At 40.7% G+C, this 15,937-nt stretch overlaps 1 protein-coding gene across 3 annotated transcripts; it reads right to left on the bottom strand.

Moving 5' to 3' along the window:
- Positions 1 to 455: 455 nt before the first annotated feature.
- On the bottom strand, positions 456 to 3,650 carry LOC147881056 (uncharacterized). 3 transcript variants are annotated; one of them, XM_087370025.1, is made up of 2 exons: positions 3,231 to 3,650; positions 456 to 2,473 (listed from the first exon to the last, which is right to left on the bottom strand). In XM_087370025.1, the coding sequence occupies exon 2, from the start codon at positions 2,275 to 2,277 to the stop codon at positions 760 to 762; it is 1,518 nt and encodes a 505-aa protein (XP_087226151.1). In that variant the 5' UTR covers positions 2,278 to 2,473; positions 3,231 to 3,650; the 3' UTR covers positions 456 to 759. The 3 variants fall into 3 exon arrangements, with proteins under 3 accessions (XP_087226151.1, XP_087226153.1, XP_087226152.1); XM_087370027.1 differs by having other exon boundaries at positions 3,465 to 3,650; XM_087370026.1 differs by lacking the exon at positions 3,231 to 3,650 and adding an exon at positions 2,602 to 2,802.
- Positions 3,651 to 15,937: the final 12,287 nt, after the last annotated feature.

Raw genomic sequence — 15,937 nt, 5'->3', positions numbered from 1 at the left:
AAAACTTGAGAGACGTTTCAATGATCTCGACACAACATTGTGTACAATCACTCTTAGGTGAATTGAGAGAAGCCCGAGAAGTTGCTTCAATGGATGCAGTAGGAAAATGCATGATTTCTTTCAAGGTGTCCTTAGCGTATCTGAGACAATCAAATGAGGCATGGAAAAGTTTGTAAGTTCGCAAGAGCGTTCAGCTTAGAATAGGCATCTGCAAGTCCTTTTGCGTCAGAAATAGTACTATTGTGAAGCTTTTTGGTGTTGCTTTTGATCATCCTCACAAATGTTATTACGCTCAAGTGCTACGCTTCTATACTGCGAATTATTGATCTTCACACACTGCACGTGAGAGAGAGAGAGAGAGAGAGAGAGAGAGAAATGGCTCACAAAATGTATTCGAATAAACTCTTGAAGCTTGGGCATGCAACAATTTTACAGCCTAGCAAGGGCAGGTTGTCTTATATATATTTGCTCTGAATCATACATAAGTATCATAGATTATGAGTCCAGAGCTGCCAACTACAAAATCTGAGTTAATCAAAGGACAAGATGATAGAGTTGAATTTCACGTTTTCACCCTTTGCCTAGTGAAGGAGGCAGGGTGTTATTCTTTGGAGACTCTTCTTCAAATCTCTGAGTGTAGACGCTTGATAGTCACTACAATACTTTGTAGTCCGGACTCAGCATCCAAAACCTACTTGCTATGGACTCTGTGATAAATCTATGCTGTGTTATTCTCTCCCATTGACAGTTTCATCCCATTCATGCTCCATATTGACTGTCAGTATTACGAGGAAGCTCAGTATACCCCCTAGCTCTAACTGCTCCCAAATTGAAATTCTTGGATTTTGATGATGCCTTCACTCCTCTAAGAGAGGGGCCGGTGCAAACTGGGACATTCAATATCGGGGTAACATTGGATATGTAGGCAATGGGTCTTTCAGATCTCACAGTAATTTTGGGTCCAATCCTGCCTCTGTCCAACGCCATCATAGCACTCCTTCCCTCGTTACCTCTCCTAGTACCATTCCAGACAGCTCCTCTCCTATCTGGGCTAGTGCGTCCAGCAAAACTCCCTGTCGAGTTACTTGGCCTTCCTGCACCTGTAATTCTAGCCTTAGTAGAGACATTTACGTTTGCAGAAGCATTTGCAGTCGAAGTAGAATCCATTCGTCCCTTCTTCGCGCTCGACCCACTTTTGTCAGCCTTTGCAGACTCACAAACTCCTTTGTTAGGTGCCAGGACTGGTCGCCCAGATATAGATAGATGCGAAGACGGAGAGCGGTAGATTGGAGTAGGGGGAGATGCGGATTGTGAAGAGACAGCAACAGCTGCGTCAGCTCTACAATTCAGAGATGCCAGAAGTGAATGGCTTTTGCTGCTCTTTCTGTTTGGAAGAGCAGGCAAACTCTTGTTCGCGTCTTTAGATGGATCTATTTGAAGGTTGGTGGAGGTAGGGGAACTACACAACTTAGCTTCGCTTTCTGCATTGCTCCTAGGGGGCAGCAAGGAGGAACACGAGGTCTTGTTTTCACCCGCAGAGTTGCTTCTTCGCGGCAATGGCCACACCACAGGAGTATTCGTGCTCTCGCCAGCTGAGTCGCTTCTGAAGAAGGGCCAGAATGACCTTGAACATACAGGCAATGGGAAGCTCGATGGTATAGTGCAGTCCCGGGGGATCTCAGCAGATTGTGGCTCCTTGGCCGTGGGCATATCCAACTTCTTCAGCTTGAAAATATCTTTGAATTTAGTAGAGTACTTGGTTGAGGCACTGGGAGACGCTGGAGCTGTGGAAGTCAGCAAAAATGATTTGGAGGGTGATGGGCAACGGGAATTGTTGAGACTGATGCAGCTGCGAACCCCAACACCCTCGTAATTAATCATAGAGGTGCAACGGGCATGGTCATTGAAGCTCCTTAGCTGCCGCCACATAGGAAGACCCTCCTTACATACATCCTGCTCAACCGACGGCTCTCTTCTTGTTGAAGTCGGTTCAATGCGAGAAGACCGCCCCAGGGGCCGCAGCTTGCCATCCAAGAAAAGCTCTTCTGCCGATAGAATTTTCTCCTCAGAAGGGACTTCTGCGCTTTTAGAGAACTCAAACTCGGAGGAGTAATCATCTTTAAGGACTGCTTGGTCTCTTTCGGGGGTCATCGAATCAAGGAAAGCCAAGTCCTGAGAGAAAGACGTCCTAGGACTCAACCCACCCAACCTCGAAGGTGCAGGATCTCTGCGGCAATTTTCAAACGCGTCCAGCGATTTTGCGTTTGAAACAGACATGCTGGAATTGCAAGGTTGCAACTTGAGCAATTCGAGGTTTGTTCACGCACGGTGCAATTGCACATCCGGCAGAGTCGACACGCGCACGTTCTGAAGGTACTGAATCTGCAGTGAGTCTGGAAGGAACCAAAAGCTGGAGCAAGGATAATCGCACACCGAACAATTTGCAAATCAGGCCACGACCTTCCCGCCCGCACTACATCAAAGAACAACAGTTCAGCATAGGATTAGCTTAGGGACAAGGAGCAAAATGGGCAATAAGCAAGGAGGAAGACAGCAATTAGCAGGAAGACCTTCAGGGAAAGTCATGAACCGCAAGCATACTTAAAGAGTAGTCGAAGGAGAAGGCAGCAAATCAGATGAGCATGAATGGGACGGAATGAAAGTATTCTGGAGTAGGAGAATGTTTTCAGGATGGTGGAGGAGAAAGCGATAGTGATGAGGCTTTTCTTGGACAAGGTGGGTGAGAATGCTTATGCTTAGGGACCCAGGAACTATAAACTACCCGTTAAGATATAGGGAGGAGATGGGCCACCAGTAGCTATACAAGGATTGAAGACAGAATTCGGAGATGATCAGGAAATATTGAGCATCATGCAGCCGTAGAAGTAATAAAAACTCAACGAAACTCTCGTGGCAGAGATCCTGTCTATGAGATGATACATCATACAACGCCAAACCTCAGCTGATCCAATCTGAATCGCCTCTCACACAGAGACATGCCTACCAGTCAGAGATGATATAAAGCAGATGCTGCAGATGTAGTAACGTATATATGCAGGGAGAGATGCAGACAGAGAGCTGAGCTGATTCTTACATTAAGGTGTTGAGATCTGGATGGGGCAGAGGTTGAAATGAAAGGTGAGCTGGAAATGAGAGCGAGGATAGCCAAAACCGCTGGATTGTGTGTTGTGAACGTTTGTCATTTGAGATGAAGGAAGCTTTGAAGGTACCGTGAAGGGATGGCGGTGCCGCTCAAGTGTTGGAGAAGACTCATATCAATGTCGAAGGTATGAAGGGATGGCGGTGCCGCTCGAATAAGATTAAAGTATGAAAGCAAGAATGAAAATGTGTATTTTTGTCAAATTGTGTGTATGTGTGAGTGAAGAGAGCGAGAGAGAATCGAAGTAGCAAAAATGGAAGGACGTAAGGGAAATATCAGAGGGAGAATCTAGAGGTCTGCAAACCTTAAATCCAACGTTGAAATTGTTCCTACGATCAATCCATAGATAGATCACAGAAGGTTGTACAGACGAATCATCCGATAAGGTGAGCTCCAAGTGAATTGATACATTGAAAGGTAAGATAGCCACACGAATTGTTCACCAACAACAGCACCACCACACGTAACGACAAACCATAATTAGGTGGTGCCTTATGAGACCAGCACTAGCCATATCCTGATTCCTCCGAGGTCCTGATTCCTCTCAAATGCCTCCCACAAAGATTTCTTTTGTAGATGCGATGATCGAAAGATTCGTCGTGAAAAGCTGCCTTTCGGATATCATCACGGATTCCCCTCGCTCTCAATCAGCTGCTCCGCATGAGAGCAACCCACTATGCTGTTCACTCCGACAAGGAAAGACCAAAAGAGAAAAGTATATAGTGCCAAGTGGAAGCATCAAACACGCATGCATGCAAAGTATCAATCGCGCATGCTGCAACGGATGCATGTAGCCAACGACAGGAAATAGCCACATCTCCAAAACATCAGAACGTCTTTCATTACCTTTCCACATAGATTAACTAATGACAAACATGCAGTTTCCCTACAACAAAGTTTACTCTCTCTCCAATCTTTATCATAACACAAACTTCATTTGATAACAGAATCAACGGCAATTATGCTATATTCAAACACTGATTAACTAATGCCCAACATGCCGTTTCCATACCACAACTCCAAGCTTTAACGTCACGTCGCAAGCTTCGTTTGATAACAGAATCAACGGAGATTATGCTGTATCAACGGATTCTTTCTCCTGGCACTCTTCCTTCCCACGACATCTACAGATGCACGCGTCATAATCCATTATAGTCGCACCTGACGATCCATTCGCCGAAAGCGCCGTGGACCGGATGGCAAGTCACAGGAAAGACACGCAAAATGCATTGCATCGCAGACATCTGTTTGCTAAATCAATGCATCCATTTAATAACTCCTGAAGAAAGAAAAGCAAAATTTAATGCCCATTAAAGTAACACAAATTAAACCTACGGTCAAAACCAAGGGCCCAAACTAGCCCATAAAAACAAGTATGCCCGCCTATGTCGAAGAATAGGAAATTCAATTAACTACTCCCTCCCTAAATTAGCTAAGCACTCCCTTGAATATAGGCAATTAAGCCAAAGTGCTCGCTCTCCCTCTTCCTGCCCATTAATCTACAATCTAACCTCTCCGACTCTTCCCAACTTAATTCCCTCTTCTCACTCTTCCCCTCCCAATCTTCTCTTCACTCTTCCACTCCCCCCTCTTCCACTCTCTTCCCCTTCAGGCTCCCTCGAGCCTCAGATCTCCCCCTTCTTCCGCTCACTCTTTCCTCTTTGTGGGATCTCCCCCCACTCTTTTCCTCCTAATCGGCACTTTGGACAACCCATTTGGGTGCCCCACAGTTGATTAACCTGATTAAGTTAAGTTATAAGTCCCGAGTAAGTCCCAAAAAATTAAGGTAGGCTAGAGGCAAAAAATTAAACCCTCACATCACAAATTCCTCTCCTCCCACCTATCATTGCCTTGGCGAGTACTCCCTTCCCTATCCATTTCTCTTCATCACTCCCCCCCTCCCCCCTTTCTCTCAGGCACTCACCCTTGTTTTGCCATTCCCCCTTTTCTTAGCCCTCCCTTCTCCCTACTTGATCGTCTCAGTCTATCAATCCCTTTGCTCCAATTCAACCCTTGGATATGAACTCAAACCTAGAGACACTCAAGGATTCATTTGAAGTATTCTTGCACTCACAAAATTGAAGCAACTGCATCGAAGTCTCTCTCCCTCTCTCTCTCTCTCTCTAAGCTCACATAAATATTTAAAGGTTTATATTTATGTAATCAATTCCTAAACAACATTGTGCACTTGATTTCATTTTATTAATTTTATTATCTCTCAGAATCTTTAATCTCACAGGTATATTCTAAAATAATCTTGGAGATATTGTACCCCCTCATAGTATAAGGCCTTTAAAACCTAGCATGCCTCATTGTTCTTGAAACCATATACCCATGATTAAGAAAATGGACCTAACACCAAAAAATTTCATTGTTTATAAAGGTGGTTATTCTAGTTGTGGAATTGAACATGTGAAGTGTTTCCATAAGGTCTTTTCTTAAATAAGTCCCTCCATGGTTATGGTATCAAGACAAAGGATTGTGCGCTAAATCGCCAATTTTCCCTAAAGTTCACATACAAGCAATGGTAACATGTGTGTGTATGTGTGTGTTTGTGTTTGTGTGTGTGTGTGTGCATGTGCATGCGTACGTGCATGTGTGTATGCATGTGTGCGTGTGTGTGTGTGTCTGTGTGTGTGTGCGCACGCGCGCATGCATGATCTCTCTCTTTCTCTCTAGTCTCTCTCTCTCTCTATGCCACATGTCACTTTGAAGTTTCCCCATCGTTCTCCTTTACTAACACCAATAAATTTTTTACCCATTCCATATTTTTGCCTCAACTTTCAATTCTCATATGAACTTATGGTTTATTCAATAACAAAATAGGAGCTGGATGCCTCTATTCCTAATAATTCTACCTATACTACCTTGATATGGTTCATGACTCTAAAGATTTTCCTTTGAACTCTATAAAATTTCCTTTGACTATGATGAATATTAAAAGCTAAAGAGTTAACTAAGTTTTCAAAAATGACATTTCTTGTAATGTCAGGCTCGTGCACACTTCCTAATGAGCTTTCTATCAACTTTCAAACCGTTTAGCGAGACATTATTGCATTAGTGGAGGTTGTTAGTATTTTGATTTTGGCATGTATCTTGACAAGACTTTTAAAAGGATTTTCAAGTTTTCTTTGTGCTTTAAGAAACCATGACATATAAAATTAACATAGTCATATATTATAGTTAGGTTTAAACTGGCCCACTCTTATATAAGGTACCAATGTTTCTCTACAAAGAATGTGATTTTAGAGTATGCTAAGAATTAAGGTACAATGTGTGTACATGCACGTACACATGCATGTGTGTGCATGTAGCTGGTAGGTGTGTGAATGTTACACGCATGTGCGCATATGTGTGTGTGGCATGCATTCACATGCACATGTTTATGTGTACATGTGTGCACCTGCATGCATGCTTGTGTGTGTGGGGGGGGCACCAAGTCCATATTTACAGTCACTTCTATGCTTAAGATTTTGTGACAAAAAGAATAGCGAAGTTAGAGTGGTAGATTATCACCCCGGGGGATTCACTCTTTATTAAAGGGGGACGTCACTTGCGTGCATGAACTTCAAGAAAACCCCCTATTTAAGATCCACGTAGGATGATAAAACACCCCTATTTAAGCTTATAAGATACCACCAAAATTCTATTATGTCCCCCCCTTTCCTTAAATCTGCGTTCTTTCTCAAGAATTTAGATTATGCAATAAGAAAATTTAGATTACTTTCCTTGTCACTATTTAAAACCATACACAAAGCCAAACTTGTTTGGACTAGTTACCCAAGGTAGCCTATACTATGTCCCCCCCTCTTAAATATGGCATGGGCCCCCTAACTTAAATTCAATGTTGGGAAAAAAGAAAAAGGGCCCCCACCCCTAATGTATAAGCTTATTCCTCATTTCAAAAAAACCCCCTATTGAGATATTCTACAGATTGCAGATATCTTTAGGCATGCTCTCGGGGGGTGTATATTAAGAAGCCCTATGTATCACATGCATTTAATAGGTATTTGAAAAACCCCTCAACTAAATTTTGTTTCCTTCTAAAACTACCCCACTTTGATCTTGAACTAATGGAAATTTTTCTAAAGTGAATTAAATTACCCATGAAATCTAGTCCTAAGGTGAATTAAAAACCCCCTCCTTTTGAATGTACGTGGTATAACAACATTCTTTAAGGTGAACTCCTAAAGCATATTTCTCAATCTACTTTAGTTCTTGCAAAAGTAGAATAATATTTTCTTCTAAGCGATTTTAAAATACAGCAATTAATTTCGCATAGCTTATGTTTCTCTAAGGTCTCAATGCCTTCAAATCTTCTTCATCAAAACATTGAACTGAAGAAGAATTCAAGTCCCTATATTGATTAATTTATTATGAAACATGTCAAAATTCAAGACTTCACTCTCAAGCAATGCACTACCAAAAAAATACCTTCATGTAATGTGCATTTCGATTAGTAATATTTAAACGCCTACTTCAGTACAAGTCTTATATCCCTTTCACTTTATAAAAATTTGAATTTTATGATTTTGTGAATTCAAAACCTATTTTATATGTACATTTATGTGAATTTAGTAGATTTAAAGACCCCTATTATTCAACTAACATCGTCTGGTTACATATTTTAGATGCACCATTAGGAAAAATCAGAGCTCATTTTGGGGCCCTGAGAGAAATTGCTATATTTCTCTCTTTTTTTGCTTCAAGAATGAATAATATCAAAAAAGCAAAATTGACAGAGTATGTGTACCAAAGTAGACGTGCATTCAATGAGGATACCTGAGCTACTTTATTATATCTAACATAGGGTGTAGAATTTGATTGTTTTAACCTCATCGACGCATCCAAGGTAGGCCAAAAACCTAGAATGACTTTTGAAACATTGAAAATGAACAACCGAAGGCTCGAAAAAGGCCAAAAAGTCTTGGAAAACAAACTGTTCAAGAGAGTGCAATTTGACACATACATTTGATATAATAAAGTAGCTCAGGTATCCTCATTGAATGCAAACTCATTGACCTTTCTTTTTATCTCATTTTTTTGAATTTTTTCCATTACGTTGGCCCTCTGATTGGCGGAGGGCTATTTTCCTTCTGGGCTAAAAGGCTGCAAAATGAGCTTTGATTTTCCCTAATGTTCCGACACTTCACTCAATATTCTAATTCTTCAACTAAAGTACTTTAGCCAAAGAATTCTATATGACACTACACTTCCACTTCCATGATATGCAATCTATATATTATTGACTTGTTCATCACTTTATCCTCACCTTGTCCCACAAATTTCCAATATGTAGCTTAAATTCTATGGCCAACAAACCTTTGCACTTTTGTTGAGCTAGAAACTATATAAGAAACTTATTGTGAAAGATGTTGCACTCAAAACCTTTTCATACTCATAAAAAATCTTGTTTGTAAACACATGCCGATTCAAATGAAAGGGTTTTTATCATATTTGACTTACATGGTGAATTCACACATGAACATAACCATAAGGAAACCAAAATTTGATTGGACCTTCCCCTTCTTTATACAAAGTAAGTGACTAGCGAATACCCTTCTCTGATTTTGTGCAAATTGTGTGTGTGCATGCGTGTGCAAGCGCATGCATGCATGTGTGTGTACGCGCATGCACTTGCATGTGAAATATAACTATCACCCTCTTGGATGCATCCTCCCTAGGAATCCTCCCTTGAACTTAGTTTTTATGTGTAGAACAAAGCATTATGGTAGTGCATTAGGATTGTTTTTGAACTAGAAGAGAGGATGCATGGGAAAAAACATTGAAATTTTCATTCTTGACCATGCAAATGGGATCCGATGGCTATGAGATTTTTCATGGGCCTCAATCTAGGTGATTTTAAGTCCCTTGCAAAGCACCATGGCCATCAAGTGCCATTCTCATGATTGGAAGACCATTGAGGCATTTTTTAAAACCAAAAGAGAGGATGCACGGGAAAAAACATGGAAACATTCATTCTAGACCATGAAAATGGGATATACTAGCCAATGTATTTTTCATGACCCTTAATCTATGTGAGTTTAAGTCCCTTGCATAGTATCATGGCCATTGGATCCCATTTTCATGACTAAAAGACCACCGAGGAATTTTTTTGAACAAGAAGAGAGGATGCATGGGAAAAAACATGGACTTGTTCATTCTTTACCATTGAAAATGGCATTCAATGGCCATAATATTTTTTATGGACCTCAATATAGGTTATTTTCAGTCCCTTACAATGTATCATGGCCATCGGGTCTCATTTTCATGACTCAAAGTCCTTTGAGGCATTTTTTTAAACCAAAGGAGAGGATGTAAGAAAATAATACAACATCTGTGCTCAACAGATAACAGGATCTCGTACGCAAGAGAGAAAACACGATAGTATGGAGAATAAAAAATTTGATTACTGCAGAACTGATACAATAGATGGCGCTGCCTCCCAACTGTGTGCTCCTGTGAAAGAAGCTTCGATGGCGTGCTGGAAATAGTAGAAGACGGAGGCGGGCTGCTAAGGAATCAGGGTTGCTATAGCCAGTGATGAAATGGGCTTCACGGGCTTGCCCTTATATAGCCACCAGTCATAGTCGGTTAGGCTCAATTGGATGACCGTCCCAGTCCGCCCAAAATGGTCAACTGGGGGCCGATCCCGAAATAGGCCGCCGACCATACGATAGAATCGGTGTGCAAAACAGAGCAACTAACTTATGGTTTCCGTTCGGCCCACCATCCGAGATCATCTGAGGCTCCAAAAAGGCCCCACAACCTGAGAGTGGGCTGCCCCGGGAAATGCTCCGTCTACCCGCAGTGCGGTCAGTCAAGGGATGCCTTCCCGCACTTGCATGTAGCCTAGTTGGCGGTGTGCCAACTCTATCTGAAGCCGTCCAGCCATCAGGCCACACATGGCCCCCATCTGGTGTTTAAACCAGGACCTACCAGATAACCGAGCTACTCAAATGCCTTCTCCTCATATGGGGGGCTTACAAGTAGAGTTAGCTGGTTCCTGCATAGTTACACGAGAGTGGAGCATTGATATCTAACATCCCCCCTCAATGTCCACCCGCAAGTGAGCTTACTTTTTCGGCCCAATGCCAAGTCGATGAAGATGCCTCTCCAGCAAGTCTCTTCCAAGAGCCTTCGTGAAGATGTCCACAGCATTCTCTGTAGTCGAACAATACACCAAGTCAACCTCTCCATCCATGATGAGCTCGCGTACAAAGTGATATTGAATCTCAATGTGTTTTGTGCAAGCGTAGAACACCAGGTTCTTTGCAATCACCATGCAACTCTGATTGTCACATGATAACTATGTAGGCTTGTTCTGCACTGCACCCATGTCCCCCAAAATCCTCCTCAACCACACTGCCTTGCAAGAAGCAAAGCATGCGGATTTATACTTAGCCTCGGTAGAAGAAAGAACAACTGTGGATTGCTTCTTGCTGACCCATGACACAACTCTAGATCCAAGTGAGAAACAGTACCCTATCACTGATCTCCTGCTGTCCACGTCTCTTGCCCAATCCGAGTCACAGAATCCGGTCAAGATGTTGCCCTTGGTATAGGTGATGCCATAATCAAGTGTGCCTTTGATGTATTTCAGCACCTACATCCTTGCCCTCCAATGGTTCTCCTGGGGCTTATTGGAAAACCTGCTTAGTACACCAGCATTAGGGAAAAAGGGAACTCATTTTGGGGCCCTGTAAGAAATTCACTATTTTTTGATTTATTTCTCTCCTAAAAGACCTCAAAAATAGTAAAATACGGAAACGTGGCTCAGAACTGTCAGTAAGGACTACAAAACTGTCAATTCAAAAAGGAATAAGATAATCTTTTGTCTGACTAACACGATTTTGCATTAAATATCTCCTTAGATTTTTTTTTGTTTACCAAAGATTCCGCATCTCTTTGGCCGACGTGTGCAGGCCTTTCATAAAGAGTCCATCACTGAACTTGGTGATTGCAAGTTTTCAAAATATTCACATGGATACCGCCACACTTCAACGATTCATGTTACAAAACGACTATGAGATTGAAAAACAAACTTCGTAACCTGAGAAGCACAAAAAATGGCCGATACTAGTGAGTCACTATCTCAGAAGAAGCGATTACACCATCTTCACATCGACTTAGAAGAACAATATGCTCCAGCACAAAGAAGACGAAAGGATATGGTGCTGAATGCTCAACAGCGGGAAAATATGAGAAGAGAAGGGCTTCAACATATTGACTTATGGTGCGATGGAAGCATATATCCAAAATGTCAAGTAAAAAACTCTACACCTCCATTTGTCAATCCCACCACATTACTGAGGTTTGCCGGCGATGGACAAAATGGACTTCTTGGTTATGTTTCAGCGCAGTCTGCATTTGCGGAAACGTATAAAATGATGTACCTACAAGAAAAGGGGGCCAAGATGCAGGAGATAGCCATTCGTGCAAAATTGGAGCAGCAGTTGCAGAATGAAATTGAGGAGCATTCAAAGAGTAAAAAAGAGTTGACAAGAGCAAGAAAGAAGAGAACCGTGCTTGGAGACAGACTACGTAGCAGGAAGATTAAAAACATTGCAAATTTGAAGGCTGGGACTGGTGGATGCAAGCGACGAATTCGGGAAGCAAGGTTAGATTGAAATTTATCATTTTGTATACTCAAAAAGGCTCTCTTCCAGACTATATCTATTTCGTCAATTGTCGCAAAATAAGAATGGAGGTGCTGAATGATATAGTCATATTGTGTTGTTACTACAGGAAATTATTGGAGCCTGCAAAAGAAAATATGGACCTGAACCTTCTTCCTGTTAAACAAATGAAAGGATTGCTTTCTTGCGGTGTAGCAAAAGGTTTGATTGAGGAAAAAAAATACAAAACAGTCAAACGCAATGTTGTAGAGGACTTTGTATCCAATAATCAAGTTGATGGCACTATAATCCAAGAGGCTCTTGATGTTAGTGGAGTTAGCAGGAAGGGATATAGTTCGATTTTCCATGCGATATCCTCAACTTTGAAAGATCAAAGGATTAAACGAGTTTTACTGCCAAATCCAGCAACCGTGTGGAGGATAAGAGGTCATTTGAATGAAAGTATAGATGAATTTATTGGGCAATATATCCATATTGAAGAAATATTTCATGGTGTTAAAGGAACCATTGTGTATGATCCTTGGAACAATATATTTTTAGATCTGCAACAACTTCAAAAAAGAATGGTCGAGTTTTATGGAATAACATTTGAGGAGTGCAAAGGCATTTTGAAATTTGTTATCAAACTGGATGAGTGTGAGGTTGTAAAGGAAAAGAAAATGGAAAGAGTTACTATTACATTGATGAATGGAGCAATTGATACATCATTGACTGAAGCGAGTTCGAAGTATTTTAGTGTGCAGTCAGAGAAACACATATGGTGGTTAGGCTCATTCCAGGTATGATCATTTTTTGTTTTATACTTGATTTTGGTCATTGTTTTCAAATCTGTTATAGTAATACTTTTGTTTTCTATAATCTGGCAGGTGAAGACTGAAGACCATGAAACACTAGATTGGGTGTTTCACCACACGGAAATACCAAGAATAATCAAAAGACAAGTGCAAGGTGAGAATCTCCATGTTGCAGGAAAAGGTGATTTTCAAGTAGAGTGGCACATGGTCGGGGATCTTAAAACACTTAAGTGCATGTATAACATTAGTAAAGGAGGCAACTCAAAGTCTCCTTGTCTTTACTGCAAAGAATCAGCTCAAGTAATGGATTCAAAATGGTGGAAGAGAGCACCTAATAGAGATAAAGTTGACCCTGACTTCAAGGCCATTCTGGACATTCCACTATGTAATGTTCACATCTGCACACTGCATGGTCTATGTCGAATTATTGAGAAATTGGTATCTTTATATATTGGATTTGCTTGGAAACTCCGTCCCGAAAAAAATAGAAAGGATGCTCTTCAAGCATTGGAAAAAGTGTTATCCGATATAGGTCTGCGTGGAGGAGATGTTCAAATCACAAAGGATTTTAAAAAGTCTACCAATGGCAAGGAGATACCAATCAAGCCCTCTATTGGTGGTGTTAAGGCAAGAAGATTCTTGTCTCGACCCAAACACAGTAAGCAAGTAAGGCAAGGTAGAACAGTTTCAAAGATTAATTATGGATTGTGGAAGCAAGTCCATAATGCTGTGAAAGATCATGAGGCAGATGGGGAAGCATGAAATAGGAAGGCAGAGGTGTGGAGGTCTCTTGATCAACTCTTCATGTTCTAGATATGACAAAGTAACATGGACAAAGAGTGATTACAAGAACTTTGAGGAGGCAATTAAACATTTTGGGAAGTCAATGAAAGACGCGTGGACAGCCTGCAATATAACTGACTACATGGTAAGGTTATGTCTTTTTCTTTTACTTAAGTGTGATCCTCTTTTTTTTATTCCTTACTATGCATTCTTATGTCTTACAGCATATCATATACAACCACCTTCCCTATTTTGTCAAAAAGTATGGATGCCAAGCTATTTGGTCTACCCAAGGCATGGAGAAGTCTCACTACATGGCACGTAATGCATTTTTTAGACACACACAACACTATGGAGGGAGTCGGAAGGCAAATAGTCTGAAGGAAGTCCTCCAATGGTTTTACCGAGGCATACTATAGAGGCTGCATGCTAAAATAAAAGTTGCTAGCTCCAAAATCAAGCTTGCTTTTCTTCTAGCCCAAAAGCAAAGACGAAGACAAGCTCTAGACAATTCAATTGCAGCAGAGAGACATAGACAATGGAGGGAATCGAAGATATTTAGAAACCATAAATGGACAAGTAAACATGAATAGGACTCATTTGTAACTTATTGGTGTTATGTCCACATGTTTTCAAACTCATTCAATAGAAATTTTTTTAGTGGAACAAGTGACTCTTGGTGTTATGCATGAAAAGTATTTCTTTTGTGAAACATATGATCTAAACTTAATACAATTTGTTCACAATTTCAATATATTGTTCGTTTAATATTTAACGACACCACTCTATGTAAATGTACAAATTATTTCATCATCAACTTATTAATCATTTATACAAGATCATACCAGATATCAAAGACTTTGTACAAATCAGTTCAAATTTAATATAATGATGACTAAATCCTATTTCTCCCAGGGCCTGCCGATCGGAACTCTCTTTTTGATCTTGATTGAAGTCTTTTTCTTATTTATTGGCTTGATGTCGACTGTCTGTTTATCCTTTTCTTCAGCTCTCTCCACCTGTTCCTCGTCAGTAACAATGGGTTCTCCCCTTAGTCTCTGCAATCTTCTTGCCTACAATAGAAAAAATCCATCCTGCATGGAAATGCATAGACTCAAGTCAAGACAGAGAAATCACTGTAGGAATGCAGATCTTCAAGTGTGAGATTTGCATGTGAGGGTAAAACTGTACTTATGGGTTCTCCCTTCAGTCTGTGCGAACTTCTTGCCTTCCATAGACTCAATCCATCTTGTATGGTTATGCAAACACCTTCAAATGACTGAAGGCATATTCCAGCATGATGCCTCATGAATTTGCAGCAAAATGCGAGGAGAAGGCCTTAGGACTTTCAAACAGCTGAAATCGCGTTTTGTTGCAAATATTGAAATATTGCTTCATCAACCCCTGTCATTCTGGTTTTGTGACTTCCATAGCTATCCGTAGCTGTAATCTTCTTGCATAAACTCCATTAATACTGTATTTAGTTGGAGAGACAGAGAAATCACTATAGGAATGCACCAGCATGTCATTTCAAAAATTTGCAGCAAAATGCGAGATGTGGACCTGTTTGAAATCCCAAACTGCTCATATCGCATTTTATTGCAAATTTCTCTATATGGCTTCATCCACCCCTGTGATTGCCTTTTCTTTGTTAGAACATGTTCTCCATGTCTGTGATCTCTTTCCAATCCTTTGTATGCAGTTTTTCAGGGTGATGGCAAGAACCAAGTCAACTGCAAGGAAAGTTGGCAAAGGGTCATCTTGGATCTTGGTGCATTGGATTGAGCATGGGCTCTTGGAGCCCTTTTTTAACTAATTGTTTTAAAGTTTTTGCATGTTGAGTGTATGCTTAGTGCATGCCATAACCAACCATCTAAAAAAATAAAACAAATTTCCTCCATTAAAAAAAGGGCCTCCCTCTGACATTTGGGGAGCTCACATCTAAGTCAATAATCTTTAATAATGGAATTTGGGTATTCACATCTAAGGCAATTATCTCTTGTGGGGACTCACATCTAAGGTGGTGTCCTCTCATTTGTGGGCTCACATATGAGGCATGACTCCCATAGTGATAATGCATCTACAACTTTATATTCATTCCCTCTGTCATATTGAATTTCCCAATCTTTATTGACTTAATATGAATTGAACTAAATAATCTATTGATGTAAACTTAGAGAGGATTTTATTAGATATCTCAATTTACTCGGTATCAATACAAAATTGAATGCCCTATTGTTACAAATTTAGCGAGCATAGTATTAGGAATGTCTTGCACATTCTTTCCTAGGGGATTCACAAGGGAAAATGTATGATATCACATGAGTGTACAATAGGGGTGTTTTTAGGGGGTCCTCACATTTTGGGGGAAGGAGAGTGAGGGGTGTAGGGAATTACAAGTTTTTACCGCCTAACATAAAAAGTACACAGACATACACATTTGACTGGTGATGGTTGGTCATGTATGAAGTGTGGATGAACGAAGCCCGAGCTATGGCTAGTTTTAGACCATGGTAGTGAAAACAATAGATATTTCCCATTGGTGAATATTTGAAGATGGT

This window comes from Dipteris shenzhenensis, chromosome 31 (genome assembly GCF_047967505.1).
Source record: "Dipteris shenzhenensis isolate YYH24624 ecotype China chromosome 31, Dip_SZ_1.0, whole genome shotgun sequence".
NCBI lineage: Eukaryota > Viridiplantae > Streptophyta > Polypodiopsida > Gleicheniales > Dipteridaceae > Dipteris > Dipteris shenzhenensis.
This window is presented reverse-complemented; position numbering and strand designations above follow the sequence as displayed.

What these genes read in the sequence shown, in the direction of transcription:
- LOC147881056 (XM_087370025.1), bottom strand. Translation starts at nt 2,277, where the DNA reads ATGTCTGTTTCAAACGCAAAATCGCTGGACGCGTTTGAAAATTGCCGC.